The sequence below is a fragment of the Lachnellula hyalina genome (assembly GCF_007821495.1).
Source record: "Lachnellula hyalina strain CBS 185.66 chromosome Unknown contig00261, whole genome shotgun sequence".
NCBI classification, from domain to species: Eukaryota; Fungi; Ascomycota; class Leotiomycetes; order Helotiales; family Lachnaceae; genus Lachnellula; species Lachnellula hyalina.
The window spans coordinates 1-27,340 of record NW_022157375.1 but is presented as its reverse complement, the minus strand read 5'-3'; the positions used below and the strand labels follow the sequence as shown (position 1 = coordinate 27,340).

Below are 27,340 nucleotides of genomic sequence, written 5' to 3'. Positions count from 1 at the left end.
TAAATAATAAAGTCAGCAAAAGGATCCTAGCTAGGCGACTAGCTTACTTAGCCGAAACCACACCAAATCTGCTGCATCCTAGCTAAATTAGTGGCCGACTTAAAAAGTCAGCTATAGACGCAGGCGCTATACTAGCGGATTATATCCATACAAATCGGCTATAAAACAAAATCACTAGTACGCTCCTACTAGACGTAAAAGGGGCATACAACTATATATCTAAGAACCAGCTACTTATAATTCTTAAGGATTTAGCCTTTCCCGATTTGGTTATTAAGTGGGTCTTATCCTTTATAAGCGGGCGGTCACTTAAGCTTCTATTTAATGGATAATCAGATAAAAACCAGCCTATTTAGACCAGAATCCTATAAGGAAGTCCAATTTCGCCTATCCTTTTTCTGATCTATATATGGGGCCTATTTAGGTCACGTGCAGTCAAATTTATCTCTTATGTAGACGATATTACTCTCTCTTACGCATCAACTAGCCCCCGCAAAAACGTTAAGATACTGCAGCTAGTAGCTAAAGAGCTATTTTAGCTAGCTAGTAAAAACGCAATCCAATTCGACCCGAAAAAGTCTAAACTGATTCACTTTAGCATAGGCGAACGCGCTAAGCTAGCGTCCCTTATACTCCTAGACGGGACTATAGTCCCCCTAAAGCAGACAGTTAAGTGGCTTGGCATTCACTTCAACGCTCTATTACAATTTAAGGAGCATATCACCATCCGCACTGCTAAGGCTAAGTCTGCATTTAGACGTATGTCCAGGCTAGCTAATAGTAAATAAGGGCTTAGTCCCACCGCTTTCAGATAGCTATACCTAGCTTGTATTACTAGCATGTCCGACTATGCATCACTAATTTAGTGGCGAGGCTAAGCATACGCAAAAGACCACCTATAGCACCTCTAAAATTTGGCACTACGCAAAATCCTAGGCACTTTTCGGACTAGTCCAATTCAGGCCATAGAGGTGGAAGCTAGCCTCCCACCGCCCGCAATACAGCTAGACACAGCTACACGCAAATACGCTTTTCGGCTAGCTAAGCTAAGTCCAGAACATCCAGTAAATCGCCAAATTGCCAAATCCAGCTACTCAGGATACGGACTTCAGACGATTGCCAGGACTATCGCACCCCTGCTTAGCGGCAAAATCGAACCTATACACCACTTCCACTTTGCCCCTTGGAACCGCTCTGTCCCCTGGGACACACGAATCGCCAAATTGCTAAAAGAGGAAACTGCCACGATACACCGCCGGCAAATACGGTCACAATCGCTAAATCAGGTGTTATACTACTCAGACGGGTCGCAAATGCCTAAAAGCACTAGAATTGGAGTGGGACTAGCGGGCTACAAATGCGCTAGTCCCCCTTTTATATGACTAGCCCGAAATATAGGTCCCCACCAAATCGTCTATAATAGAGAGCTAGAAGGCATTGCCCTAGCATTCGAAGATGCGACGAGACTAGGCCCAAATAGGGATATTCGGATATATGCAGACAACTAAGCAGCTATTTATAGGCTAGCGCGGCCTTCTGATAATCCGGGCTAAATTCACCAGTTGCGTGCTATTGCAGCTGCCACTAAAATAGCCCAAAATGGATCCACGCTAGCAATAGAGTGGGTCCCCGGACACTAAGACATCGATGGAAATGAAGAGGCGGATAAACTGGCCAAACTAGGGTCCAAATCACTTCCGACCACCCAGACCGCCCTGGCTGCCCACACAAGCTATGCCTATATAGGCATAAAAATCAACCAAATACAACGGCATGCATAGGCGAATGCTCTAGCTAGCGGCAAAGGCCACTACTTCAACTTTTTCAACCCACAAATTCACTCTCGAATACAGCTTCCCAAAACGGCTAGATCCACTGCTAGCGCCTTTTTCCAGCTTAAGCTACAACACGGCTACTTTGGGACATACCTAAAACGATTTAATAAAACACCTACTAATCACTACATATGCAGTTACAAGCCTGAATCACTATAGCATCTTATACTACGATGCCCTAAATATAGTAAAGAACGCAAAAGACTAAAAGACAGTGTCCTATTTAGGCTTAGCCTACGCTCCCTCTTTAAGACGAAAATCGGATGCTAGCATCTACTAACCTTCTTAGGTGAAACGGGTATTAGTACCCGCAAATAGCGGCTTAAATAGGCAGAATTTGATAATAACTAAGTATATACTATAGTATACAGCTTAGAAGTCTCACTGCCCACTCCCACTAACCAAATCTATCGATTTTTCCTAATTTCGGCCTAGAATATATAAGAGCGCAATTGCAGCATAGGAACTGCTATACTAGCTAACCGCCTTCGCTTTCTGCCACTCCCTAATTCACTTTTCATTTATTAGTTATGCGTTTTTAGGGCCCTAGGGGATTTTTATTATTATGGCGTTATTGCTTTATGGACCTAGTCCGCATTAGGCTTAGTCCCACAGATTCCAACCGGAAACATATCGACTTATCTCTTGACTGTATCACTAGCCCGCGCTAGCATTAGGCTAGCGCCGTCCTACATAGTCTTAGACTTACACAGGACGTTAATGGAATAAATAAATAAATAAATAAATAAATAAATAAATAAACACTACTTAGAAGTCTCACCGCCTACCTCCACTAGCCGAATCCATCGATTTTTCCCAATTTTAGCTTAGAATGCATAAGAGCGTAATTGCAGTATAAGAAACGGCTATGCTAGCCGACTGCCTTTACTTTCTACTACTTCTTAATTTATTTTTATTTATTAGTTATACGTTTTTAGGGCCCTAGGGGATTTTTATTATTATGGCGTTATTGCTTTATAGACCTAGTCCGCATTAGGCTTAGTCCTACAGATTCTAACCGGAAACATATTAACATATCTCTTGACTATACCACTAGCCCGCGCTAGCATTAGGCTAGCGCCGTCCTACATAGTCTTAGACTCACACAGGACGTTAATGGAATAAATAAATAATAAATAAATAAATGTATGCGCTCGGCTAATTAGCCTGTGGCTGGGAAAGGTGGCTGGTAGTCGGGTGGCTGGTGCCACGCCGACGTGTCGACGTCACGTGACATGTCATGTGACCAGATCCGTGACAAGCACCTTTATAGCATTAGACTAGCGCTGTTCTATATAGTCTTAGACTTATATAAGATATTAATAGAGTAAATAAATAAATAAATAAATAAATAGTCCCTTATATTCTAACTAGAGATATATTATCTTATCTTTTTTTTAAATATACTACTAGATCGCTCTAGCATTAGGCTGGCGCCGTCCTATATAGTCTTAGACTCACATCGGACGTTAATGGAATAAATAAATAATAATAAATAAATCAATGCAGGTTAGGGACTATTCTCCTCAAATCCGACAAAGTCTTCTTTCCTAATGCCTCCTTTATCACACATACTCCTGAAAATGCCACCTTTCCGATAGAGCTCGGACGGTGCATCTAGCTCCGCAATGCGTCCTTGATCCATGACACAAATGCGATCGTAATTAATGATGGTCTTAAGACGATGCGCAATACATAGCAGCGTCTTGCCCTTGAACCCCGTTGCAATCGTACGTTGGATCTTCTCATCCGTCTCCATATCTACACTTGAGGTTGCCTCATCACAGACGATGATTTGGGAGCCGCGTACAAGAGCGCGGGCAAGAGCCATCAGCTGTCTCTGACCTAGGGAGAAGTTCAGGCCCTCGTCTTCAACGATGCCGTCGAGGTGGATGCGGCCGGGTGATTTGTCATCTAGGGACGCGTCTTCCGAGATGAGATCGGATTGGCGAAGTGCGGACCATAGTGCGAGGTCGGTATGTTCGTTGAAAGGGTCTAGGTTGCTGCGGATGGTGCCTTTGAAGAGGGTTGGATCTTGCGGGATGATTGCAAGACGAGAACGGAGATCCTGGAGACCGATCTTGCTGATGTCCATGCCGTCGACAGTAATGGATCCGCCGGAGAGTTCGACGAGACGGAAGAGTGTGGACATAATGCTAGACTTGCCTGCTCCTGTTCGGCCTACGACTCCAATTCTCTCGCCCCCCTTTACATGCATTGTAAGGCCTGATAGTACAAGTGGGAGATTTTCTCGGTATCGCATTTGTACGTTTTCGAAGATGATTTCTCCAGATTCGGGCCACGATTTTCTTACGTCAATGGTGTGTAGCGGCGCCTCTTCCTCCAGCTGAGTGCCATAGTAATGAATACGCTCAGTGGCGTTCATACCGTTCTCAACTTCAGCAAGTTGTCTGACTGTGAACTGAATCATCTGAACGATGGAAAGAATATAACTTAGCACTAGGCCGGCAGTGGATGGTGACACGTTGAACCGTGAAGTAACAACCAATATACCGGTTACAAAGACGAGTAAGTTGCCAATAAAATCCAGCCTCGTTGATAACCAACGTTGATTGGCGAATGTAAGGAAGTATGCGCTATTCATATCATCAATTGAATTTCGAAGATTGACAATGAATTGATCTTTCAGCCCATAAGCACGGATGCATGCAGTTCCTGATAGGCCTTCACTGAATTTAGCGAAAACGTGGGAGCGAAGAACAGACTCGTATCGTTTCATCTCGCGAGCGGACGCTCGATAATACCCGGCGGAAAAGACGAATAATATGAAGAGAGGTCCAAGAGCGATGGCAAAATAATGGAAATATGCGATGATCAAGCCAAAGACGGAGAGAATCATGGCGAGAGTCAGAAAATACATTCTCATCGCATCTGTCAAGTTGTTGTCCATGACGTCGACGTCTCGAGAGAAGCGGTTGGTGATTCGTCCCAATGGCGTGGTGTCGAAGAAAGACATTGGTGCTCGGAGTGCTCGAGTGATGGCCCGGTTCAACATCCTTTTACTAGCAATAGTTCCCATCATTGTAAGGGACAGAGCGAAGAAGAAAAGAAGCAGTGCTTGAGATGCACCTAGAGCTGCGTAGACTCCAATATAGACTCCTTTCGAATATCCAAATTCTATTCACTGTTAGCCAATATTATGAAAGTCTAAGGATGAAGCCCTACTATCACTTGTCCACCAGGACAGCCAGAGACTGGTTGCGATGTTGGCGCTCTGGGACATAAGGAGGAAGATGAGGACGATGGGCGCATTCAGAAGACTGCCCGAAGCCCTTATGTAGTCAATATAGACAGACCACGGAACGCTCTTGACGGCCCTTTCTTCGGCTTGCATTAAAGTTGCACCATTGCGTTTCTTCTTCACATCCTTCTTCTCCCCCTCGACTTCGTCATCGTTTACATGATCCTCCTTCTCATGCTTTTCTTCAACCGCGGTAGTCTCCATTAGGAGTTGGAAGCCCGGGTGATCTTTCATAAGGTTGTCGAAGGTGTCGATTGCTTGAATCCGGCCTTCCTCCATCCAAATGATGCGATCGCAGCGGTTGAGAACCCACAGTTGATGAGTGGCTAGAACTCGAGACTTGTTTTTCATGAGGCCCATGATGGCATTATCAAAAATGTGTCGGCCAACATGTGCATCTACAGCCGATAGAGGGTCGTCCATGAGAATCAAGTCGGAATCAAAATAGATTGCTCTGGCGATATTGAGTCGTTGTTTTTGACCTCCTGACACTGTAATTCCACGCTCGCCGATCTCGGTGCCGTCGCCTTGTGGAAGCATTTCCAGGTCGGGTTGCAAGGCACAGGCATCGACCACTTGTTTGTACCTGTAGCGATATCAGCAGATACCCTAAACCCGAGCATAACGGAAGAAAATAATGTAGACTTACCACTCTTTGTCCATTTTCTTGCCAAAGAGGATGTTTTCTCTCACAGTCGCATTCTGGATCCAGGCGTATTGTGGACAAAATGCTCTACTTGCACCCATCGTCACCCGACCTTTCGTTCTGCGCATATCTCCCGCAAGCGCAGCAAGTAAGGAAGATTTTCCACTTCCAACACCACCAATAACAGCTACTAGCTCATTACGGCCAATTGAGAAGTCTATGTTTTGTAACTTGAATGGTTCTTTGTCCCCGATAAGAGTGCTGACGTCGTCGGGTGTCATTTCGCCAGATGGAACAGGCTCTGTGGATTTTCTCTTCGCAGCAAGTTTCTCATCTTTGATTGCCTGTTTCTTGGCCGCCCTCTCACATTTCAGCTCGTCTTTGGTTTGCTTCTTTCCTGTCATCTGTATGGCATCTGGGTCCTGCGTTGCCGTTCGTTCCCAGGTAAAGTCGGCTTTGTCTATCTCTAGAGCATATTTAGCCTCCTCGTCAACCTTTGCCTCATCATCTTGATCTTCGCTCATTAGATACTCTTGGATTCGGTAAATCGACGACCAAGCATCGGTAACTTGTCCAATGACCAAAGGTAAGAGATTCAGCGGCATGCGAAGCGAGTTGAATAACGCAAGCGAGGAGAAGACATGGGCTGGGTTGAGGCTGTGGCTGGTGAGCGAGTAGGTGATAAATGCTAGCATAGATGCAAAGATGGGCAAGGACATCGATACAGCGTTGATGGCGTTCCTGATGGCGAGGAGAACTTGAATGGCTGCGATTTCCCGATTTCGAATATCGCTAAGCCGCTGAAGAAATGCACTTTCCCATCCAAAGAATTTGACAAATCTGACAGCTTGTAAGATCTCCTGGGTAAGACTGACTCTCTGATCTGTCACTTTGTTGATCTTCTTGCGCCGTTTGAAAAGACTCTTTACAGCCTCGGTCAAGACTGGCAATCCTATAATGAGCAATGCAAATCCAGCAAGGGCGCTATACGTCAAATTGACAAGCAAGAGTATCAACGTAATGATACATGCAATAGGAGCGGTCCAAACCATATGAAACATTCCGGATGCCTGATCCACACGATACGTATCAACGGACATCAGGTTTACTACTCTACCATTTGCCCATCCTGTCCCATCACCAGCGACACCACGCCCAGAGTCCGCCGTTGAAACTTTCGCGCCCGACTTTCGAAATTGATACCATTTGGTGCTCTTTTCCTTTTCCAGCGCGGTTTCCTCCACTTTTGTCTCCCTCCCGTCCTCAATTGCTCGACCGCCAGCCTTGGCGCGCCCAGAGATGCTCATAGCCTTTTCAAAAATAACGGAAATGAGCACAGCTCTTGACTGTCCTCCTACCATCATTCCGCGGTAAATAAAATGGTTCGTGCCTAAAGATTGACACATTTGCATAAATGTGATTCCAATTACGAGACCAATTCCATTTCCAATGTGCGGAACGGGTTTTCCTTCTTTCTGAGCCACATAGGCGTCATCGGCGAATTGGATGAGGTATCGAAGTGTATAGGGCGAAACAACCTGGAAGATGTTGGCAAAAAATTGACATGTTCCACCAATCCAGAATTCCGTCTTGAAGGTTTCGTGTAGCGCAAACAACAATGGGTATTTGTCGCCTCTTGCCACTCTCTTCTTGAACGAGGCCTGTAATTTCAGCGTCATGACCTCGGCCGATCGTTTGGGGTTGACGGTCCAGATATCGTTTGGCTCGAGTTGTCGTTTGTAACCAACCTATTTACCTTTAGTATACATGGTAAAGTACATAGGGCGAGATAGACATACGCTCATCATTGGTGCCACCCATTGGAAATACACCATACTGAGAAACGGTGCGTTGTATTCTCTGGAGACTCCCCTTGTTTCTGGGACCTCTGGTACCCCGCCCCATTTCAAGGGATTGACCTTTTTGTACCACGGTTTCTTCTGGCGTGGCATATCCACACGGGAGACTGCTCTTGTCACCGCAGAAGCTGTAGTGGCATAACTCCTCGCCCGGTCCATGCCAGGCTGAAGCTCTTTCTCGTCATGGCTCGAGGGCTCTCGATAGGTTGCTACCTCTATGTAGTCTTTCTCCTCGTTGTCGACATCGAGTGGCTCGTCGTGGTTCGTAGTCTCGCCGGTTCCAGCAGGGTCGGCAGGCCTTAAATCCTTCTCATGACCAGAATCTACCATGGTTGTCTCTGTGGTGAAGTGGATGAAAATCCATGGAGGTGACCAGAAGTGGGAAGCGGGAGAGAGGAAGAGAGGAGAAAGAGGAGGTGGGCGATATAGCAGTAACCAAACAATACATTATTATTTTATCTTAACTCCGTCTCCGTCTCAAACAGCCAGTCGGAATCCAAAGAATCATGGTGGTGCTGGTGGCGGCATGTGGATTCGTAGTGTGTTTTTGGTGCATTTCTTTCTAGACAGATGCAGGGATTAAAGATACAATGAAGCTTGATACTACAAAGAAGCTTGTTGTTCGCCCCATCCATACGGAGTATTCCGTATCGGCAAAAGCTGGCCGCCCTGCCCGAGCTGACGAACAACTTATCGGGAATTTGAAGTCGCCGAAGTCTGATTGAAAGAAGAACGGCACCCCGCGAGGTGCTTGGTCCTGTACTGTACTAATGTATAGATAGTCGTGGGATTGGCTGTGCTGATCTTCCTGCAAGTCATAATGGCCTAGATCGAGTCTTATGCTCCATATAGTAGGCACGGAGTGACCCGAGCCCTCTCCCGCGCTTGTCTTGTGTAAGATAAAAAAGGTACCTAATAATCCATCTTCCTTCTTCGCTCCCTTCCATAGTATCAGTGTCACGGAGGTGAAACTTCAAAGTCTAATATATCAATAGATCCAGGCAAGTGCGCAGCAGAAGCTTGTTTTGACGATTGTTAAACCTTTTAATCTCCTGCATCTGAATCTTTGGGTTTGGGTTACAAAGCTTAAGTTACCGCATATTATCTATTCTATCAGTATTCCACGGCATGGTACCTTCCTGGTGATTTTAACGTTGCGCTAGCTTAAACGTTGATGTATCGGAGCCTCGCAACAATCCCGAAGTTTAGTCCATGTCGGCTCCGATTAAATCCAGCTACCCCTCACGTGTCGGTGCTGCCTTAGTCCGTATTACTTTTTGCTATCAACGAGTAGCGGTGAGAAAGGTTCACCTATATACATTTTTACGCATATGGCATGTCCGTTTTCTGCGAATTTATCCTATCTGTTCCTAATCTCTAGGCTATGTCAAAAGGATTACGTTTCACGTTAATGCACGCAGGAATTGAGGGATTAGCATGGCATTCAGCCGAGCTTGTATGCTCTTTATAGATCCGAAGAAATCGTTTTGATTCCTAATGACTTTTAAGGTTTTGAACCTACTATGCACATAGATCCGTATAAAGAATAGGATATTGGCAAGCGAGTGCGAAGGATGACTTACCGAAGACGGAACTCGGAAAGTCCGATAAACAAGCCTGCGCACCATTTAAACTCAATGCCTGGAGCCTTCAAATTCAACGTCATGTCCTAATAGTAGGTGGGCATTATACTGTAACATATGCTTTTTTATGGACGGGCAAGGATACCAACTTTCAGAACTCGCTTATCAAAGGGGGCTTTGATGTGGTACTGACATGGAAATATTGTAAGTCTCGACTCCGAAGATAATTATCTTATATATCATCGTCGTATAGTTCTTTACCATATCCATAAACCTAGCTCAATTGATCCCTTTTTGTACAGTTGAAGTGGCCAGTGTTCCGATTCCATGGCTAATACAGACTCGGCGAGAAGCTACCCTTTAAACAATTAGGGGGGACGAGACTATCTCTGCAACAGTGGTATTTATCTTCGTCGCCGGCTTACTAGGCCCATTTGTAGGCTACTGGCAAATATTCGAAGGTTCTTTCAATAAATGGAAGACGGTCGCGGAACTTAAGTGATCAACCCATATTTCTTTTTTATAGCGTCTCACCCCTACAAGTCCGACACTCAGGCTCCACACGCTTTATCCTTCTCCCTGAATGTAACATGCTGCCATTCCTTAAGCATTCCTACGACACGAAATTCACGGCGAGTCATTATGGAATACTGTGCATTACGTCTGAAATAAATACCCCTCCATGAATATATTTCCCTGGGTATGTTCGTTTCGTAAGATGAGCTCTCCAGTCTTTCCTAGTCGTTCGGGACATCAGACTTGCAATCTATTTAGGGTCTATTTGGTTCTGCTTTAGCTATGCCGAGTTTAGAGGGAGTGAAGTGATAGGTGTCTTGGACAGGATGATCGAAAGACTTCTCTAAGTTTAGACAAGAAGCTCTTCTGCTCTCGAGATAGATTTCTATTGTGGTATGAAGATACATGGTAATTTATCAAAGAGTGCCATACCGGAGTGATAATTTGGATGTTTGCATTTAACGAACGAAGTCATGCCTCTAATTAGTTCTGCCTGTCAGCCCACTAATCAACCTCTCCTCATCCACCTTCGTAAATCCTATCCCTCGGCAATATTGCCCGACATCCCCATACTTCTCCTTTAGATGTTTCTCCATCTCTTCAACCCATTCCTTCGGACACCCAGCAAAGTCATCCGTGAGCCCGATACTTCTGATCTCAACCAACCTACTTTCCCTTTCTGGAAAGAGTTCGGTTTCAGAAAGGATGTAGTCATGGGTGATGGCTGGGATGGGGATTTGCATTAGGAAGAGAATAAGAGCGATGAGGAGACCAGTGCGATCTTTGCCTTGAGTGCAGTGGGTCAGAATTGGTGCGTTGGTGGGGTTGGAAAATTCTCTCAGGGCCTGCAATGTGATTAATGTTGAATTGGGGCAAAATAGGAGGTAAGGTAGTTTACGTCGGCGATTTCAGGCCCGCAGTAATCGATAGAATCGAAGCCCAACCCCACCAGACCGCGGGGTTGCATGACTTCTCGGCCCAAGATACTAATTGCTTGCATGCGGTACCCAAAGATCATTAGGACGATGAGTTTCCTATAGATGTATGTCAGATTTCGGCTGGGGGTGACCGAGGAGAATTACACTTACGTGAAACTCCAGTATGAGAGTTTCCAGAGCAGGCTTCGTTCGAAACCTTTGCCATTGATGTTGATTTCGAGGTAATTCATACAGGGAATCTTAAGAGGTTCTGCTAGAGCTGCGTTCGATTTGACCAATGCTGGTATCTGCAAGTCGCCTTCGCGCTTCTTTGCTTGATTTGCGTGCTCGGTACTGCCTTGGTCAGTATGGGATAAGAGAGCAGTAGGAGGGCCGGCCTACACTGTTCTTAGATCAATGATAGTCTTGATACCGTATTCATCGCGCAGGCGTTCTCTATCAGAAATTGTTGCATCATCTTGGACAAGTCAATAACTGGTATATTTAGAAGAAAAACAGTGAGAATTACCCGGCCGGGCAGACCTGAAGAGCTTCCCCTCAATCATGCGCCTGGCTTCTCAGCGCCAGTTTATTTGACCGGTGTAGATACTAACTTTTCGCCTAAAAACCCATTGATGGTCTTCCCCACATCCCGGAAGTTCAGAATATTCTCAAATTGGCCAGGCGACAGCTCTGCCGTCTGGAAATCCGTCGTCTTATTGAACTTGTCCTCGGCCATCCTAGCGGCGTTGAGGTCGAAGACGATGGGAGGAGGGACGCGTGTTGAAAATATGATGCGCGATAGAAGCGGAAGAAATTGAATGCTACAGCTGTGCAAGGAACACGTTTTCAGCGGCGGTGAGGGAGATTGAGACGAAACAGGAAATAAAGAAGCGAGATTACAGTAGGTATTTTATGATATCCTTGCCGTAGATCACCGTACATGATGCAACTACCACTATGATTTGGGATTTACAGTAGATGGAGATCTGGGGAAGGATATTAATTATATCGTATTCATATCGATTGTTTACCTAGGCCTAGGTGTTGTAGGTAACTACTCTACTGTACCGATGTATCTTTATCTTTGAACTCGGACTCATGGTTAATAATAAATACCTTTAAGGATACAAGTCGTCCTGACTCCCGGCCTTTCCTTCATCTGATCTTTCGATGATCGGCAGGTCAGCTCAGCTCAGCTGAAGTGTGGCTAGAAAAAGGGGTCCGTGTAGACCGACCTACGTCATCATGTTTGTGTTGTGGAAGGCAGCTTGAACAAGGCCAGTTAGTTCATGATGCGATCAAGTCCAATAGCATCAGTAGTGGCAGCAGGTAGGATTGATCGGCTTAACATCTCCTCTTCATCTCCTCTTCATCTCCTCTTCATCTCCTCTTCACCGTCATCATCTTCTATCATACCTTACCTACCTTACCTTACCTTACCTTACCTTACCTTACCTTACCTTACCTTACCTTACCTTACCTTACCTTACCTTACCTTACCTGTTCCTATGTCCATCTGAATCTGAATCCAAATCAGAGCGACCCCTCGTATGACATAAAGACTGCAACACTGGGTAGCAACCACATAACTCTAGAATTCCAAACAACTACAACCATAACTACCTACCATCCATTCCTTTCAATCCGCTTGAAGAATTGCTACCGTACGCATCGATTAGCTGGCCTTTACGAGTATACTGCGATTCTTCTTTGAACTTCTTGCGAACATGGCGCAAACCACGAAACCCCATACATCTCCCCGCAAGCTCGAAGACCAAGCTGCTTTGGCCGCCTTGTACGTCACTAAACACAACACCTCAAAGGATGGGCACAGATACCTAGACGGCGACCATAAATTATCATCTGCAGGTAAGTCTAAATTCTGTGCAATGCGTCATTTATTGATGTTTCGCGACAGGCGCAGCAGCATCCCTCAAATACGCCCAACCCAAAGACCTACCGAGCTACCCCATCGCCGGCCTCAAAGATCAGGATTCAGCTGCAGGTGCAGCAGCGAGCTCGGGATGGGCAAACCAGAAACCATTTGAACATTGGAAATCAGATCCCTCAGCTTCCGCGTCGGCCGCTGCCATGCTGGCCAAGGATTACAAGATGGCACCTCTATGGCAACCAGAAGCGAGCGCGGACGGCGCAAAAGCAGCCGTATTGGCACACAGGGACGGTGGAAAGGTCGAAATTTGGCAACCAGAAGCAAATGCTTGGGGCGGTTCTGCCGCAGCCCAGGCATTCAAAAAATATGGCGCGGGGACACTGTCCCCCCAACTGAACTATGGATATACCGCGCTCGGCCGTCGAGGCTCACTTATGGCTGCGACAGGTGCTATGGCCAATAGTAGAAAACGAGCAGAATCGAATCCCACACCTATCGTAAAGGTCGATACTTATCCGGATGAGTCAAGAGCCGCAAGCAATGCTCTTAGTGCTGCTACTTCTTCGATGAAGAAAAAGCGTCCCACTGGCCATATTGAGGGTGGATCTGTTCCTTTTACTAATTTGGGAAGAGAAATGTACACTTCCCATCCTCCAGTGGCACCTGAGGTGGAGGAGCAGAACAGAAACAATGTTCTCCGTGCCTCTGCTGTTGCGATGGCGAAGCAAATGTACAATGACCAGCAGACTCACATTGACGCAGCAACTGACGCTCACCATGGAGCAGTTGCCGCACATGGCCGGCACGGCTCAGTTTCGACTACGGGTGAGGAAGCGACACCGATGAGCCTTGTCAATCTTCAAGAAGCAGCTCAAAGGCTCGCTCAGGAGCGTCTTGCGAAATTGCACGACGAGCATGCAAAGAACAGAGAGTACCGCGATTACTACTCGAGCGAAGGTGCTGCTGCCACTTCAAAGCATAGTTCTTATGCTCCTCCTTCCAAATTGACAATAAGAGGCAGGCAGAGGCGCCGAGCATCTAGTACTGGAACCGTGGACAGTGATGAGGAGCAGTCCAACAGGATCCGCGCACAAATGTCTATGTTCTCGAGCAACTTGTCCCAGGTCGATACAAAAAAACGACAGCACGACAGAGAAGCGCTCATCGCCGCAGCTCAGCGCAATGTAACAAAAAGCCTGCATGGAATGGACGAAAGGGTTTTTGCGGACACAGGCAAGATTGGCCCATCTCTCCTCAGTGAGTGGGAAGTCAAGGCACATGCTGCAGCTCAAGCGAAGAGTGATACTCGTATGGAAAACTATGGCAAAGTTAATATAGGGGGTGGGAAGTTCGTCAATCAGAGCGCAATTGACCTGGTTGCTCAGAAGAATGTTCAGCCAGTCTTGGATGAAATCAACGAGAAGGCCGAGCAACAGCGGGTTCGACAAGCCGAGATTCAGTTGGAGCAAGATACGCAGAGACGAAAGGATGCCGAGAAAAAGACGCAGGAGAAAGAAAAGAAGGATATCAATAAGCAGTTGAAGCGTACGTTTATTCTCACTTTATCTAGGACCCCAACTAACATTTCGCAGAAAAAGACAAAGAAGAACGAAAGGGCAGGGAGGCTGAAGAGAAAGCTGCCATGGATGAAGACAAGCGCCTCTCAAAAGAGAAGCGCAGGTCCCAGAAAGCTGATGCGATTCCTGTAGTTGCAACCACTACCACAGCCAGCGGCGAAGGCGCAGAAGTAACGCCTGCATCCCCTGAGCCGGTCGCTGCCAACCCCGTCACAGCCGCTGGCCCATCACCAATTCGTACTTCCATGGAAGATCAAGCCAGTCTGCGCATCCGCGAGGCCGCCTCCTCAGCCAATAAAGATGAGCCAACGCCAATCAACACCTCACCCACCTCGTCCAAAGACGACGGTAAGGTCAAGAACTGGCTCAAGAACCGCTTTTCCCGCCGTCAATCCCGTGGTCAGAAATCGGGCCCCGAGGAACCAGAAACGAACAATCAAACTTCTTTCGTCGGCGGCGCTGCTTTGACAGGCGCTTCTGCGAATAACTCTACTGTTAGTCTTGGGCAGAAGAGCACGGGTGTCACAAGCCCACTCACCAGCCCCGCTGTCAAGGATGAGGAACCTGAAGATGAGAGACTTGGAAGGTCTGTTAAGCGTAAGGATAGTGATGTTAGTGAGCTGAGCGAAGCCGACTTCCAGGAGGCGAGAGATGGGTTTGATGAGGATCTGGCACCTCCGCCTACGTTTGTTGCGGGGAAGTCAAGTAGTCCGGCGAGAGAGACTAAGTTTGTTGAGGCTATCTAGGTCCTAACACATTTCTTTTGTATTGAATGGAGGAAAGGTGGTAAATGCGGCAGTTTTGGAGTCCAGTATAGCAATTTTATTCATGTGGGGTTTCGTATTGATTGTTTGCTATTGGAAATCGGCTCGTAGCGCTTGCTTTCTCTGGGGAGGTGGATCGGCTATCTTGTATTGTGGCTTTCGCCATTTATGACGATGGGTTGGTCTGGGATGGTTGCAGGTTGTATATGTGAAGAGGTGCGTTACCATGACGATGCTTGTTTCTATAAGTATGTGTATTCCGAATGCGAAATCTGAAAATTGAAAGATCGTTTGAGTTCTGGATGTGCATGTCTGAAACAAGTTACGCGCATTGAGGCTTGCAGGACTAGGTTTACTTTTAGGGGGAGAGCGAAAAAGGGTAAAAGTTATGTATGTTCTTTCATAATCATTATTAAGACTGTCCAAAATCTAGAACTCCTGCCCATATGTTGGGCTGATCCCTTGAAACGCCGTCGTCTGGTATATACACTGATCTCCTCTTCCGATCCTATCTACTCCATTCATACCGTTGATTACATTCCCCACACCGCAAAGCCTCCTTTGCCACCCCATCTCCATTTAATTAGGATCTTAGAAGTTACTCGATAGCGGAGCCTGTCGACTGTCTTTTACACCATTCCCTGTCCTCGGCTCGCTGTTCGCGCCCAAAGTCCTCTCACTCGCAGCACCATCGTGTTCCTCCATCTGCATCTGTGTTTCCTCTCCAGTGCTCCCAAATCTTTTGCTCGATTTTTTCGTCCGGACCGCTGGCAAGAGATCAATGAAGAAACTAAAGACGTAGAAAGTGAAGATGAAAGCAATGGCCCACTCGAGGACTGCTGCTGCGTTGTAGGACTTTTTGAAATTGGTGGCTGCAAAAGCAATGGCAAGTACGACTTCTACTAGGATAAAGGCGAGTTTGAGCCAGAAAGAGGCGCGGAGGATGCGGTGTTCTCGGAAATCTTTTAGGATGTCAGTTGATTTCGCTGGACACTGCAGGAGAGAGCGCGAAGGGGGGAGGGGGGACGTACGTATGCCAAGACGTTGATATTCCCAGCAGATGAAGATAGCGCTCACAACGTAACCCACGATAAAAAGCAGCAAAAAGATGTCATGCAACGTCGGATGCCTCAACGTATCGAAGATACTCAGCAGAATCAAGCCAGCTGTGCCGATCAGGGCAAAAAACATGCTGAGGCCGCTCAACACCTTCTCGATGGTCGTGGTATTCTTCGCCAGGCGGCCATTGTGCCGCAGCCAACGCTCCGAGAGGAAGGAGAGGTCGAGGAAGACGGTGGTGACGCAGGAACCGGCGATGAAGAGGGGCTTGAGCCCTTCGGCGCCAACGTCGCTGATATAGGCGATGCTCTGGTTGTCGTCCATGGAGGGGTAGTGTGGTTTGCCGATGACGTTCCAATGGATGAGGAGGCCCATGAGCATGCCGAGCCAGCAGAAGCCGGAGACGACGGGGAAGACCTGGGGAAGAATGATGGATTAGCATTGCGAGTGAAAAAGGACCACAGACACTTTACATACCCAATATGATACCCCCCACATAATAAAGATGTTTGTTACGCGATGTTATGTTACGAGTGTGAAGACGTGTACTTTACGGTAGATGCAAAGTAAGGTAAGGTAAGGAAAAGTATATACAAAGTAGATAGAAATCAACAGAAGGAAGGACCCGCGTATATACTTGTATCTATGGAGTAGAGTAGGTACAGTACTTGACTTGACTTGAAACTAGCAAAGTCTTCCACGCCACACCTGCAATAATCTCCCTTGTTTGTCATCTCCTTGCAGGTAGCCGCGCAATTCCATTCTTACATCATGGCAAAAGACTGTATTGGGTCTAGCGGCGTCCTAGAAGTGCGCATTATCCTTGCTTGCCGGTTGACCTTTATTTGGTGGAGAAGTATGACCTCATAAGCCACAGCCGAGATTCCATTGTAAGATTACCTTACGATAGTCACGTGATAAGACCCACGGGATCGGCCGAGATGAGGCTGAGACTGCGAGGTTGAACATCAGCCCTGTGCTATATCAACATTCAACCCACCTTCGCCGAGGGGCATTAGCAGTGAGCACAATGGCAAACTCACCACTTCTCGTCCCCGGCCCCACAGACAAGGCCACAACCTCCAAATCCAAACTCTCAAGCGCAGCCCCCTCCTCTAACGGCGTCACCCCCGAAGCATCCACGAAAACCAGCAATGCCCTTGCTCCAGTACAAGATATAGCCGAGCAGATGAATGAGGAGGAGAAGCACAAATACGTTAAAGGTATGTCGATGCCCAATTGATCGCGTATCTTCCACCTCGTCGAATCCACGTTGACCCCGAGATCTTGTACTGTGCAGGCAAGAAACTCGGAGAGGGAACCTACGCAAATGTCTACCTCGGCCACCTCGTCACCTCACCCTCTACCCTCGTCGCCATTAAGAAAATCAAGATCCAAGCCGCCTACACCGAAGGCCTAGCCCCCGACGCCATCCGCGAGCTCAAACACCTGCAAGAACTCTCACACCCCAACATCATTTCCCTATTATCTGTGTTCTCCTCCAAAGACCAGAATCTAAACTTAGTTCTGGAATATCTGCCTCTGGGTGATTTGGAGATGTTGATTAAAGATACAGAGGGCGTGAGGTATGGAGCTGCGGATATCAAGGCCTGGATGGGCATGCTGGGAAGGGGAGTATGGTGGTGCCATGAGAACTTTGTGCTGCATCGGGATATAAAACCAAACAATCTACTCATCGCCGCAGATGGGGAGGTGAAACTTGCAGATTTTGGTCTGGCGAGGAGTTTCTCCGACCCGTATAGAATCATGACAAGTAATGTCATAACGCGCTGGTACCGTCCGCCGGAGCTGTTGTTCGGGGCGAAGCATTACAGTGGTGCTGTGGATATATGGTCCGTTGGCTTGGTGTTCGCAGAGTTGATCATTAGGACTCCTTATATTGCAGGTGATACAGAGGTCCATCAGATCTCGCTCATTTGCCAAGCAATAGGTACACCGTCTGAAGATGTCTGGCCTGGCGTTTCCAAGTTGCCGGAATACACGGTACCAGAGCCAGTCACGCCCGTCAGAGGGAAAGACCATTATCTGGCTACATTTGGGACAGCAGGGAATGAAGGTGTGGATGTGTTGATGGGGATGCTGGTGCTGGATCCGAGGAAGAGGATTACGGCGAGAGAGATTCTGGAGCACAGCTGGTGGTCGAGCGACCCTAAGCCTACGAAAAATCAAGACTTGCCTAGAAAGGGAGGTGGTGGGGCGAAGATTGGCGAAGATTTGAAAAGGAGGCCTGGGGTCCTGGAGGATGAGAGGGGTGCGAAGGTTGCTAGGAAGTTGGATTTCGGAGGCATGAAGTGAAAAACAAATGGCTTGAATTGTGGCGTTTATGGGATCAAAAACTCTGTATCGGATGGCGTTAAATCCCGGTGAGTTGTAATAATACTAATATAAGCTTAGCTATTTCCGAGTCAAATGATGTCCTTGATTAATCAAAGAGCTATAGCTAGTTTCGAGAAACTCGCTGCTCTTGAGGGCTTTCAAATACCGTCGGGAAAAGCGGAGAACAAAGACACAGGCAGGGCGAGAATATATGATATAATCCACCTGCCAAGACAGACTTGGAATCGTATAGCGTAATTCCAAAACCAGACAAACGATAGAATTTAGTGGTATATGCATCTATGTACCCTACCATCCAAGCAAACCCCCCTTCTCTCACATGACCCCCGCACCCAATCCCATACATAGCCCTCTCCACGTCCTTCTTCACCGTATACCAATCAGCCCTGCGTTCCGCAAACTCATAAACCTCCTCGGCCCTGAAGACGCCCCCAAAGCGTTTCCCATCAGCAATTACCTCCGCCATCTCTTTTGCATGCTTCGCCTCTATCAAGTATACCTGGCTAAGTTCCCTCAGCGCTTTGAAGTACTCTAGCAATTCCTGGTTCTTGAGTGTGCGGATGTAGAGGAAATAGAGATTCATGTCCGAGATAAGGGCAATAGAGCCGTCTGTGGAGATCCGTTGGCGCTTCAAGTGCTTGCAAAGCGCGGTGAAGAGACGCAGTCCTACTTCCTGGTTGAAGACATCCAACATTGTCTTATCCGTGCTACCCGTCAACATCTTCGTATGACTCTCCACAATACCCACGACTTGCTCTGCGCATTTCGTAGGTCCGATATCGTAGTTTCCCGAGGGGGAATGCGGTGGGTTGTAATCCGTCGGAGCCTGTGTAGTGGCGCAGACGTATTCGACTTCATCCATCAAGACGTCGATGCCCTTATTCAAACCAGCTGCTACCCGCTCGTCGAGCATTTGCTCGAATTTCTTCTTTGCTACGACGGCGGGGTCGAGGAAGTCGTTGCGGTCTGCGAGTCTAGGACTCGCGAGTTGCTGTTCGTAAAAGACGTCTACCATTTGCGAGATCAAGTCACCTACATTTACCAATTCCAAAAAGGTTACGAGGGGAGCGACGCCCTGCTGGTGCTCGCTTACTTCTCTGGGGTTGTATTTTGAAAGATGATCAACAGCCTTGTCGAAACCAACCTTCACGTGCCGATTTCCCAAAATCTGCAACAGGTCGACAAAGATCGTCAAGCATTGCTCCCGTGCTTCCTCCCCTGTCTGACCGCCGAGCCGTACAAACAGGCCCGCGCGCTCTATGCTGCTTTTGGCGTAGTGAGTCAGGTCGAGGGCTATCTCGATGCTGAATAATGAGCGAATCCCTTCGAGACGCGAGGCCATAAGAGCCGCTTTCGCGGCCAGCTCATCCGTTGGTGCTTCCGAGGGCAACGAGCTCGAGATCCCTGTAAGGGCTGGGGTGGGCCCTGGGGTTTGCGGTCGTGATGGGATTGGGGACCCAGATAATCTAGGACTTGGAGCTGGTTGTAAGCTGAATCGGTTTGCTGGTGCTGTTTTTGCTGCCCCAAATGGGGGTAAGCTGGGTAGAACATTGACGGGCATCATGACGACTTTCTTGAAGGAGCTCAAGAAATCCTTCTTGTCGGCTTGCCGATTAACATTGGCCATGAAGAATGATTCAGTGGTAGCATCTTCCTGTGATAGCTTCTTGTCCCACGTGTCGACTTCGGTCTCTGCCAACCCCTTAAAATAATCATGTTCCTCTTGGAGGTAAAGATCCACATGGGGCTCGAATACTCGAGCTACGACCGACTTCACATTTGTAAGAAAGTCCTTTCCAGAATTCTTCGTAGGTTTGAGGGTTAATCCAAATTGCATACTCTGATCGAAGATTCCCGAGACCGCCTTCAGGTAAGACGGCAAACTTCGCTCGTGAGATATATCGAATAGCGGCGTGACATACTCCATTAGTATGTCCTCCGCAACTTTATCCAACAATATATGCAGTACGTCCTCGCCTGGTGGGAAAACCCTATCAATGATGTCTGCCTGCTCATTGATCTTTCTTGAGAGCGCTTCTAGGAATTGGCGAGAAGGTTCCAATGTGATATTATCGGAGGACGCCTGGTTGATACAATCCATATAATTCCCCAATCGATCATTGAAAAGTGCATGCTTTTGCACAAATAGTTCAATACCAGCATGACCGCCATTCAGTACACCTAAGACATGAGCATACCGATGCATTTTCCCATCAACATCCCAAGCTTCGAAGCCCTGCTCGAACTCTCGTAGCACAGCGTTCTCAAATATCCCAATCATAGTGACCAGCTTCTCTTCCCTTTGCCTCCATCCCTGGGCCCAATCGCTTCGAGCAAATACCGTTAGATGGGCCAGCATTTGGGCTTGTTGTTCCGGGTCTCGGTAGACCCTGAATATGACAGGATCCACATGGCTCCTCGATCTCGCGAGATCATAATAGAAAGGCGCCAACGCCGCATATATCTTCCCATATTCCTGCCTCGCTGAGCCTCGTATAGACCTTACCCCAGAGAAAATATTGAGTAGGGCCTCCGGATCCAGCATTGGTGCTCGTGGTGTTGGCGCTGCAGGATTTGGGGTTGATAAGGACAGCCTCTCAAACCCATCTACAGAGGTTCGAACTGCCTTGGCAGCTGCATCCACAGATTTCCTCTGGCGTTCCTCCTCAACGCCGGCATCAAACAACGTCGTACTTGTCTTCCTCGCCCCAGAATTCCCATTGACCCCAATGCCAGCCCTCTTTGCATCTTCCTCCACCCTCATCCTAACTATCTCTCTCTTTTTCCTCAAAGCGTCTTCGAACCTCTTTCTCGCCTCTCCTGCATCCCATAACCCCATGACCTGTAGTCTTTGCACCCATCTTGAATCCTCGTACACCATTTCCAGCATTCGTTTCGAGGTCCGTGCAAAGCTTATGAGGTCAGTGATAGGTAAGTAGTCAAGGATCGTGGAGATTATTTCAGCGGGGAGGACGGGCTTGCTTTCGATCATGCTGGTAGCCTTCAGGGAGGTGATGATGCTGTTCGTGTTGTTGCCGCCGGCATGGATGACGGGGGCGCGTTTGAAGGTCGACATGGCTCCCGCGGTTTGTTTATGCTTGGTACGAGGCTATCGTGGGAGTACCAGGTGTAAGGAGTCATAGTAGAAACTCCATTGAGCTGGCTCTGAGGTCCTGGTTCTTCAATTGAAAGTTGTTGTCTATACGCTGTTGTGGAGATGTGGGGAGGGGCATGGGCATGGGAGGCAAGGCGAAGCGATGCGGCTGGTTTTGCATGGAGGTGGGGATAGTTCCACACCAATTTACAGTAACAAGAAGGGCTGACTGGAAGTGCATGTGTGTATCTAATTGTTAGTAGATTCAATTTGAACTTTTATACCACCGAACATTAGTAATTAGTAATTCGCGTTGTTTTATTTGAGTCTCTTTTTTACCCGTACTCGTTTAGCAACGGAGGAGAAGTATAACGCCTCTATAATACAAACTTTATAGATGAGCAGTATAAATGCTCTTGGCCGCCCAAAAGCCTTACCTATGCATCTACCTTTGCGCGCGTAGACTTTATAAACAGTCATTCTATCAATACAACATAACAAAAATGCTCCTTGTCATTACGATAATGACCCGACGAGTCTCTCCTGAGCAGCCTCGGCCCTCAAATGTCTGCTGACTTCCGCATCAAATATTATATCAGAATTCTTCAGCGTCCTCTCCGCAACCTTCTGGCTCACGCCGCCAAAAAGACAATCCCAGAGATCTTTTTGCTCGACCATCTCGCCGCCCATGTCCCCTTTGGCAAGCAAGCCCGACAAAGAAGCCTGTTGCAATTCCATGGAATTGGCTTCCTCGAAATTCGTATCGAGAAATTCAGCTGGATCTGATTCCCTAGCTTTACCTTTCCCTTTCAAGAGCCGCTGCCCGATATGTTCCATCCGGCGTTTGACAGAGAGTTGGTGTATTGATTCCTCTACTGTCCCATCGACAAGATATAACCAGACATTGGTTTCCTGCTGCTGTCCAATCCGATCGACTCGGGCAATCGCCTGGAGCTCCAGTGCAGTATTCAAAAGCGGTTCGCAAAGGAATACATGACTGGCATTCACCAAGTTCAATCCAGAAGAGTGTGCTCGGGCATGAAGTAGGAAGCATTCGACACTTGGATCATTCTTAAACTTCTCTATTCCATTTGGCTTATCGATTGAGGAGTATCCGATTCTAAAGCGCTCGAACGCACGAGCTAGAACGGTAAGGAACTCTTTGAATTGGGAGTAGATAATGCTCTTCGCGCCTGGATCAGAAGATCGAAGCCAGATAAGGTGTCTAGCAAGCGTGTCTACTTTTGTGGTGAACGAAGGCCCATCAAGATCGATATTCTTTATTTCTGCAAGTTTACTTTTGCTAATATCCGAGTAGATAGCCGACTTTTTTGAGCTCGAAGAAGGTGAGGTTCGTTCCTGACATGCCGATTGAATCTCTTCCGCTTCAATCGACAGCACCTGGGGCTTATACGTGATCTCATGCAGGTCTGCTTGAGTCAACTTCATTTTGCAGACTGGACAATTGCGATGAGCTGTGCGTTTTAGTATAAATTCAAATCTGCGATACAGGTTCATAACTCACCACTCCACCAGAGTCCGATACATTCTTTGCAGTACTGATGACCACATACTGTAAGTGCGCCAACCTCGAAGGAATCTCTGCAAATGACACAAATACGTTGCTCTTGTGGATTGGCAGCCTCCATCTTGAGGTGTACCAAATATCGACGTTTCGATTTGGCCGAAGCAAGCTTTCGTGCAAACTTCGCTTCATCTTTCAGTAGTCTGCTGAGCAAAACTTTGTTGTTCTGCTCTTCTAATGGCGCAACCATATCAGATACTTGCTGTAGCTGCTTGTAGTATTCCAGCCTGGTATTCATGACATTGGTGAATTGGTCGAGCTCTTTCTCAAGAGCAGTATTTGCCTTAGTCTGTTCAGCCAACTGCTTCTGGGTGGCATTGAGTTGTGTCTCAATGATCGAAAGTTCGTTCTGAGCTCTTATATTGTCATTTTGTGCATCCGTTCGTAGTGATGTCGCTAAACCTCGAAGCTCTGAAATGATACCCCTTACAGAACCCAGTTCTTTCGTCGGTTTGATGTGTTTGCGCACCGCGAGTAGTTCCTACGTGATGAATCCCGAGTCAGTATTGCTTGATAACATAGACTTTAGGAGTTGACATAATATTCTACAGGAAATTGAGACATATTGCAAAATCAGTAGACTCTCAAATGTATACGAAGAGTAGACTACCAGAACCGCTCTTGAAATGTCCGAAGTAGGATATGTTCCTCCAATGTGACTTACCAATGATTTTTCGGGGAAAGCACCTTCTCCCTTTTTCGCTAAGCTAAGAGCCCAATTGACATCATACTCTGTAAGCTTATTCTCTTGCCCTGTAAGAGCGTCGTATCGGTCAGCAATGACAGCTCTTAGAGCCTGCACGTATACCATGACCTCGTCTTGAGTCTTCGTCGATTCTTCGTACTCGTCACCCGTGAGCTCTACCCCTTCGTCTTCGTCGACCAGCGGCCGCAGAAGGAACTGAACTGTTTGTTCTCTCCATTCATCTAGTTGATTAGCTTGCGCGTCAAGAGCCGTCGCAAGCGTATCAAGCTGCTCCATAATGCGGCGACTCTCCAGCCCACCCTTCGGTGGATTAGATGGAAACTCGGGGACTTGAACAAAAGATTGAGAACTAGCTTTCTTGGATATATTTTTCATGAGTCTATCTGCTTTTCCATAAATCTGTGACCAATTTAGAATTTAGTATTGATTGCATACCAAGGCTTGTTGGAGCTTTGGAGTAGGAGTTTCTACCTCTTGAAGAACCTCTCGTCTAATTCTTTTTGCTGACTCGTAACCATCTGTTTCGAGCTTTTCTAGGGCTTCAAATTCGGGAGACTCGGGCTTTGTCATCTCTTCATTAGATTTGATTTGGAAGTGCGCATTAGCGCAGAAGAATGTAGCCATGTGCTCGATCTCCAATGCAGCCCGAAGCCGGATTCGAAATGCTCCCAATCGTGAAGAAGGATCAACCCTGTTTGCTGGAATTAATTGGGATGTCGGGTGTCTTATCAAAGGCAAACTTACTCATCGAATTCCGAGCTTTCAGAATCACTGTCTGCTCCGTGTTGCTCGTCCGTGGCTGGAGAACTCCCATCTACCACGTTACGACCAGTTTCTAGCCGTAGTTGCTCTCTGCATTCTTCAACGATTGCGGCGGCCTCATTTGCGGCTTGATCGAAATATTAGCATGGAAAATATTGAGGTTTGGAGAGAGCCTCGGAGCTTAGCAGCTGTCTCAGGAGCTTGCATACTGACCCGAAACAGCTCCTAACTCCTTAGCTTGCATAGAAGAAAAAATAATTTTTAAATGAGAATAAGCCTACCTTCTTCCCATATTTCAAGAGCCTGTTTAACTTGGGGAGAATTTTCAAACAACTGGCCCCGTTTCATTTTGAGAGTTAGTAAGGCTCGCTGATCCGTTCTGATAGCCAACTCGGTTTGCTCCATCATCACTTCCAAGACTTGATCGACAGTACGCAGTGGTCCATCTTTATTACCCAGCGCTCGTCGGTTTCTACCACCCACCTCTGGATGAAGGGCTGTTTGCCTAAGACGCACCAACCATTTTCTCATTTCCTCGGCAAAGGTCTCAGGATTCCAGTCATCCGTGAGAGGTTCGCCTTGGTGGTTTAAGCACAATTCTTCGCACATCTGCTTAAATAGTCCTTGATAGTGTTGCTCTTCGATTGGCGTGAAAGGCATTGTAATGACATACCGCCTCTGCGCCGGAAGTCTCAACTCCTCCCGCACATTCTGCTTAGAGTGGCGAAGAGCCAATCCTCCAAAGACTGTGCGAAACTCTTGTTTGTGAGACGAGATAAGAGATGACCATATATGTTTGATGGATGCAAATGGTTCATAGCGTAAGAAAACCAGGAGACCTAGCAGATCCTTGACATTCTTTCTCACTGGAGTCCCAGTCACACACCATGCATTAACTCTCGGGACCATTCTAGCCACTATAGCCGCATTGCTTACTCCACTCTCGATCATCTGAGCTTCATCCATCACAACCCTAAAGAACTGCAAGGCCATTAAAGGAGATTTCGGTCGTGGATATTTAGAAGCGTTCCGTAACGTCTTCTCCGGATTTAGTTGAGTAAAGTTAATTTCAGCTGAAAAAACGCCATACGACGATACGACGATGTCTGTGGATGCCAGAGCATCAAGCAGCTCCGAAGGACTCATTTTGGCATGTGCCTTTATGCCTTGGTAATGCATGACCCTTAGATATGGTGCATGTTTGCCTATCTCAGAGATCCACTGCAGAGCGATAGCTGGTGGAGCAATTATGAGCGTTGACGATGTCGGCCGTACATTCTGGCCAGTAAATGTGTCAAAAATAGAGCTTTCAAGTTGCTTTGGACGTTTGTTGAGCGTGATCAAGGAGATAATCTCAACCGTCTTTCCGAGGCCCATCTCTTCAGCGAGAATGCCACCCCTCAAACCTTGTTCTGGTGCTCGGAAAGGAGTGGGATCCAAAGTGACCAAACCGAACAGATGGCTGATATAACACTTCCGGCCTTGCGCATCTGTTGCTTCGATGAATGAGACCGGCAATGTTGAGTCCTGTGTTTTAGAAGACTCTATCACACGATCGTGAATGTCAGACCACTCGAAACCTTCTTTCCTCAAAAGCCATTGGACAGCTCTTTTCTGGAAAGGATACAGGTTGGACTCAAGCTCGTCAACCCTCAGAGACGCAGCGACTGGATCGTTGTTTTCTGGAGAGTGGACGCTCTGGTAGAAATCTTGTGGACTCCACTTATCAATACTAGTGACACTCTGGTCTGGAAAATATGTACTCAGGACTTTTGGTAAGACCTTTACCTTGGCAGTAGCTTGCGTGATGAAAAATGGCGAGGTGGTAATGTTCCACTTGACAGCAAACACGATGCGAAATAAGTCAACTCCGTCCTGTTGCGAAAGCTCTAGTCCAAACTCGGTCCAGAGCTTGCCCTGGGATTTCGCCCATTTCTTCGAGTCGTGATCGACTTCCAAAGCCAGCAGCACATCCTCAAACCCACGAGAGTCTTGCGGCAATGGCGCGTGGAACACACACTGCTTAGCTTCGTTCATAATCTCAATATACTCTGGAACATGACCTCGAGTCCAATGAACGTAGGGGCGGACGTTAGTCTTCTCAATAGTTCTACGAAAATTTGACAGCTTGGATCCAACGCACTTAATGTCCCAGCTAGACTGCTTGACAATAATGTGGTCAAGTCCTGCTTCCTGGACAGATGACACTCCACTTGCATCGCTTTCACGTGCCGCGCTCCAATTCGAATCTGTTTTGCGTTTCTTTCGAGGCGGCTCGGATGTCGAGTGAGTCCCAGAGATGAAGTTGATCAGTTCATCTGGTAGTTCGAGGGTGTCTGCCGACTTCTCCATTGGAAGAAGACCTGACGAAGAACTTTCCAAAAAATCTCGGTCGTTTTGGGGAGTGCTGGAAGTCGACGGCGAGGATGGTTCATCTGCATGGCCAAATACGCCAATCCTCCTAAAACCATGATATGAAGCAGGAGGTTGACCACGACGGGCAGTTTGTTTTGCTCGCCCCATGGTAGCTACCGTACCCGTATCGTATGCCCGCAGCAAGCGAGAGAGAAGTAACGGACTACCGTATGCTTTCCAATAGCAGGACTTTTCTACGAAGGGCGGCCTTCGTTATTTCTCAGAGGGGCTGCATAGCATGGCAAGCAGCAGATGCGATGTGTTTGTGTTGAAGGGGGGAAGAACAAGAATAATACCTCAGGAGGTAGGGTACGTACCGAGTTGACAAGGCTGGCTGGCGATAGGTAACTTATCGGTCAACGCAAGGCAAGGCTAGGCTGTAACTGACGACGCTGACTCACCTAGCGCCGGAATTAGTATATCCGATTGTTCCCTACAGCTGGTAGGAATGGCTCGAATGGCTCTCCACAACGATGCGATAGACAAGCGAGTTTTGGTGCATCTATTC

At 47.3% G+C, this 27,340-nt stretch overlaps 8 protein-coding genes across 8 annotated transcripts; 3 read left to right on the top strand and 5 right to left on the bottom strand.

Moving 5' to 3' along the window:
• Nucleotides 1-179: 179 nt before the first annotated feature.
• LHYA1_G008703 (uncharacterized protein) lies at nt 180-1,508 on the top strand (the record flags this gene model as incomplete). Its single annotated transcript, XM_031153623.1, has 5 exons — nt 180-304; nt 377-518; nt 540-759; nt 937-1,365; nt 1,399-1,508. Coding segments are annotated over 5 exons (1,026 nt in total), but the record flags the coding sequence as incomplete, so codon positions are not given.
• A 1,837-nt stretch (nt 1,509-3,345) lies between these two features.
• fer6 (Multidrug resistance protein) lies at nt 3,346-7,932 on the bottom strand (the record flags this gene model as incomplete). The annotated part of the gene is made up of 4 exons (XM_031153622.1): nt 3,346-4,973; nt 5,022-5,683; nt 5,747-7,491; nt 7,543-7,932. 4 exons carry the CDS (start codon nt 7,930-7,932, stop codon nt 3,346-3,348), a joined length of 4,425 nt encoding a protein of 1,474 aa, XP_031001285.1.
• Nucleotides 7,933-10,180: 2,248 nt separating this feature from the next.
• Nucleotides 10,181-11,357, bottom strand: LHYA1_G008701 (uncharacterized protein; the record flags this gene model as incomplete). The annotated part of the gene is made up of 5 exons (XM_031153621.1): nt 10,181-10,546; nt 10,600-10,735; nt 10,790-10,972; nt 11,021-11,074; nt 11,233-11,357. The coding sequence occupies 5 exons, from the start codon at nt 11,355-11,357 to the stop codon at nt 10,181-10,183; spliced, it is 864 nt and encodes a 287-aa protein (XP_031001286.1).
• Nucleotides 11,358-12,348: 991 nt separating this feature from the next.
• Nucleotides 12,349-14,835, top strand: LHYA1_G008700 (uncharacterized protein; the record flags this gene model as incomplete). The annotated part of the gene is made up of 3 exons (XM_031153620.1): nt 12,349-12,490; nt 12,540-14,057; nt 14,105-14,835. The coding sequence occupies 3 exons, from the start codon at nt 12,349-12,351 to the stop codon at nt 14,833-14,835; spliced, it is 2,391 nt and encodes a 796-aa protein (XP_031001287.1).
• A 609-nt stretch (nt 14,836-15,444) lies between these two features.
• Nucleotides 15,445-16,410, bottom strand: sfk1 (the record flags this gene model as incomplete). The annotated part of the gene is made up of 3 exons (XM_031153619.1): nt 15,445-15,815; nt 15,885-16,329; nt 16,390-16,410. The coding sequence occupies 3 exons, from the start codon at nt 16,408-16,410 to the stop codon at nt 15,445-15,447; spliced, it is 837 nt and encodes a 278-aa protein (XP_031001290.1).
• Nucleotides 16,411-16,942: 532 nt separating this feature from the next.
• On the top strand, nt 16,943-18,228 carry KIN28 (Serine/threonine-protein kinase; the record flags this gene model as incomplete). Its single annotated transcript, XM_031153618.1, has 2 exons — nt 16,943-17,135; nt 17,213-18,228. The coding sequence occupies 2 exons, from the start codon at nt 16,943-16,945 to the stop codon at nt 18,226-18,228; spliced, it is 1,209 nt and encodes a 402-aa protein (XP_031001291.1).
• A 145-nt stretch (nt 18,229-18,373) lies between these two features.
• pof6 (F-box protein) lies at nt 18,374-21,346 on the bottom strand (the record flags this gene model as incomplete). Its single annotated transcript, XM_031153617.1, has 1 exon — nt 18,374-21,346. The coding sequence occupies one exon, from the start codon at nt 21,344-21,346 to the stop codon at nt 18,374-18,376; it is 2,973 nt and encodes a 990-aa protein (XP_031001288.1).
• A 534-nt stretch (nt 21,347-21,880) lies between these two features.
• SPAC144.05 (putative ATP-dependent helicase) lies at nt 21,881-26,940 on the bottom strand (the record flags this gene model as incomplete). Its single annotated transcript, XM_031153616.1, has 6 exons — nt 21,881-22,839; nt 22,890-23,430; nt 23,614-24,054; nt 24,091-24,346; nt 24,400-24,544; nt 24,699-26,940. The coding sequence occupies 6 exons, from the start codon at nt 26,938-26,940 to the stop codon at nt 21,881-21,883; spliced, it is 4,584 nt and encodes a 1,527-aa protein (XP_031001289.1).
• Between the last annotated feature and the right edge of the window lie 400 nt (nt 26,941-27,340).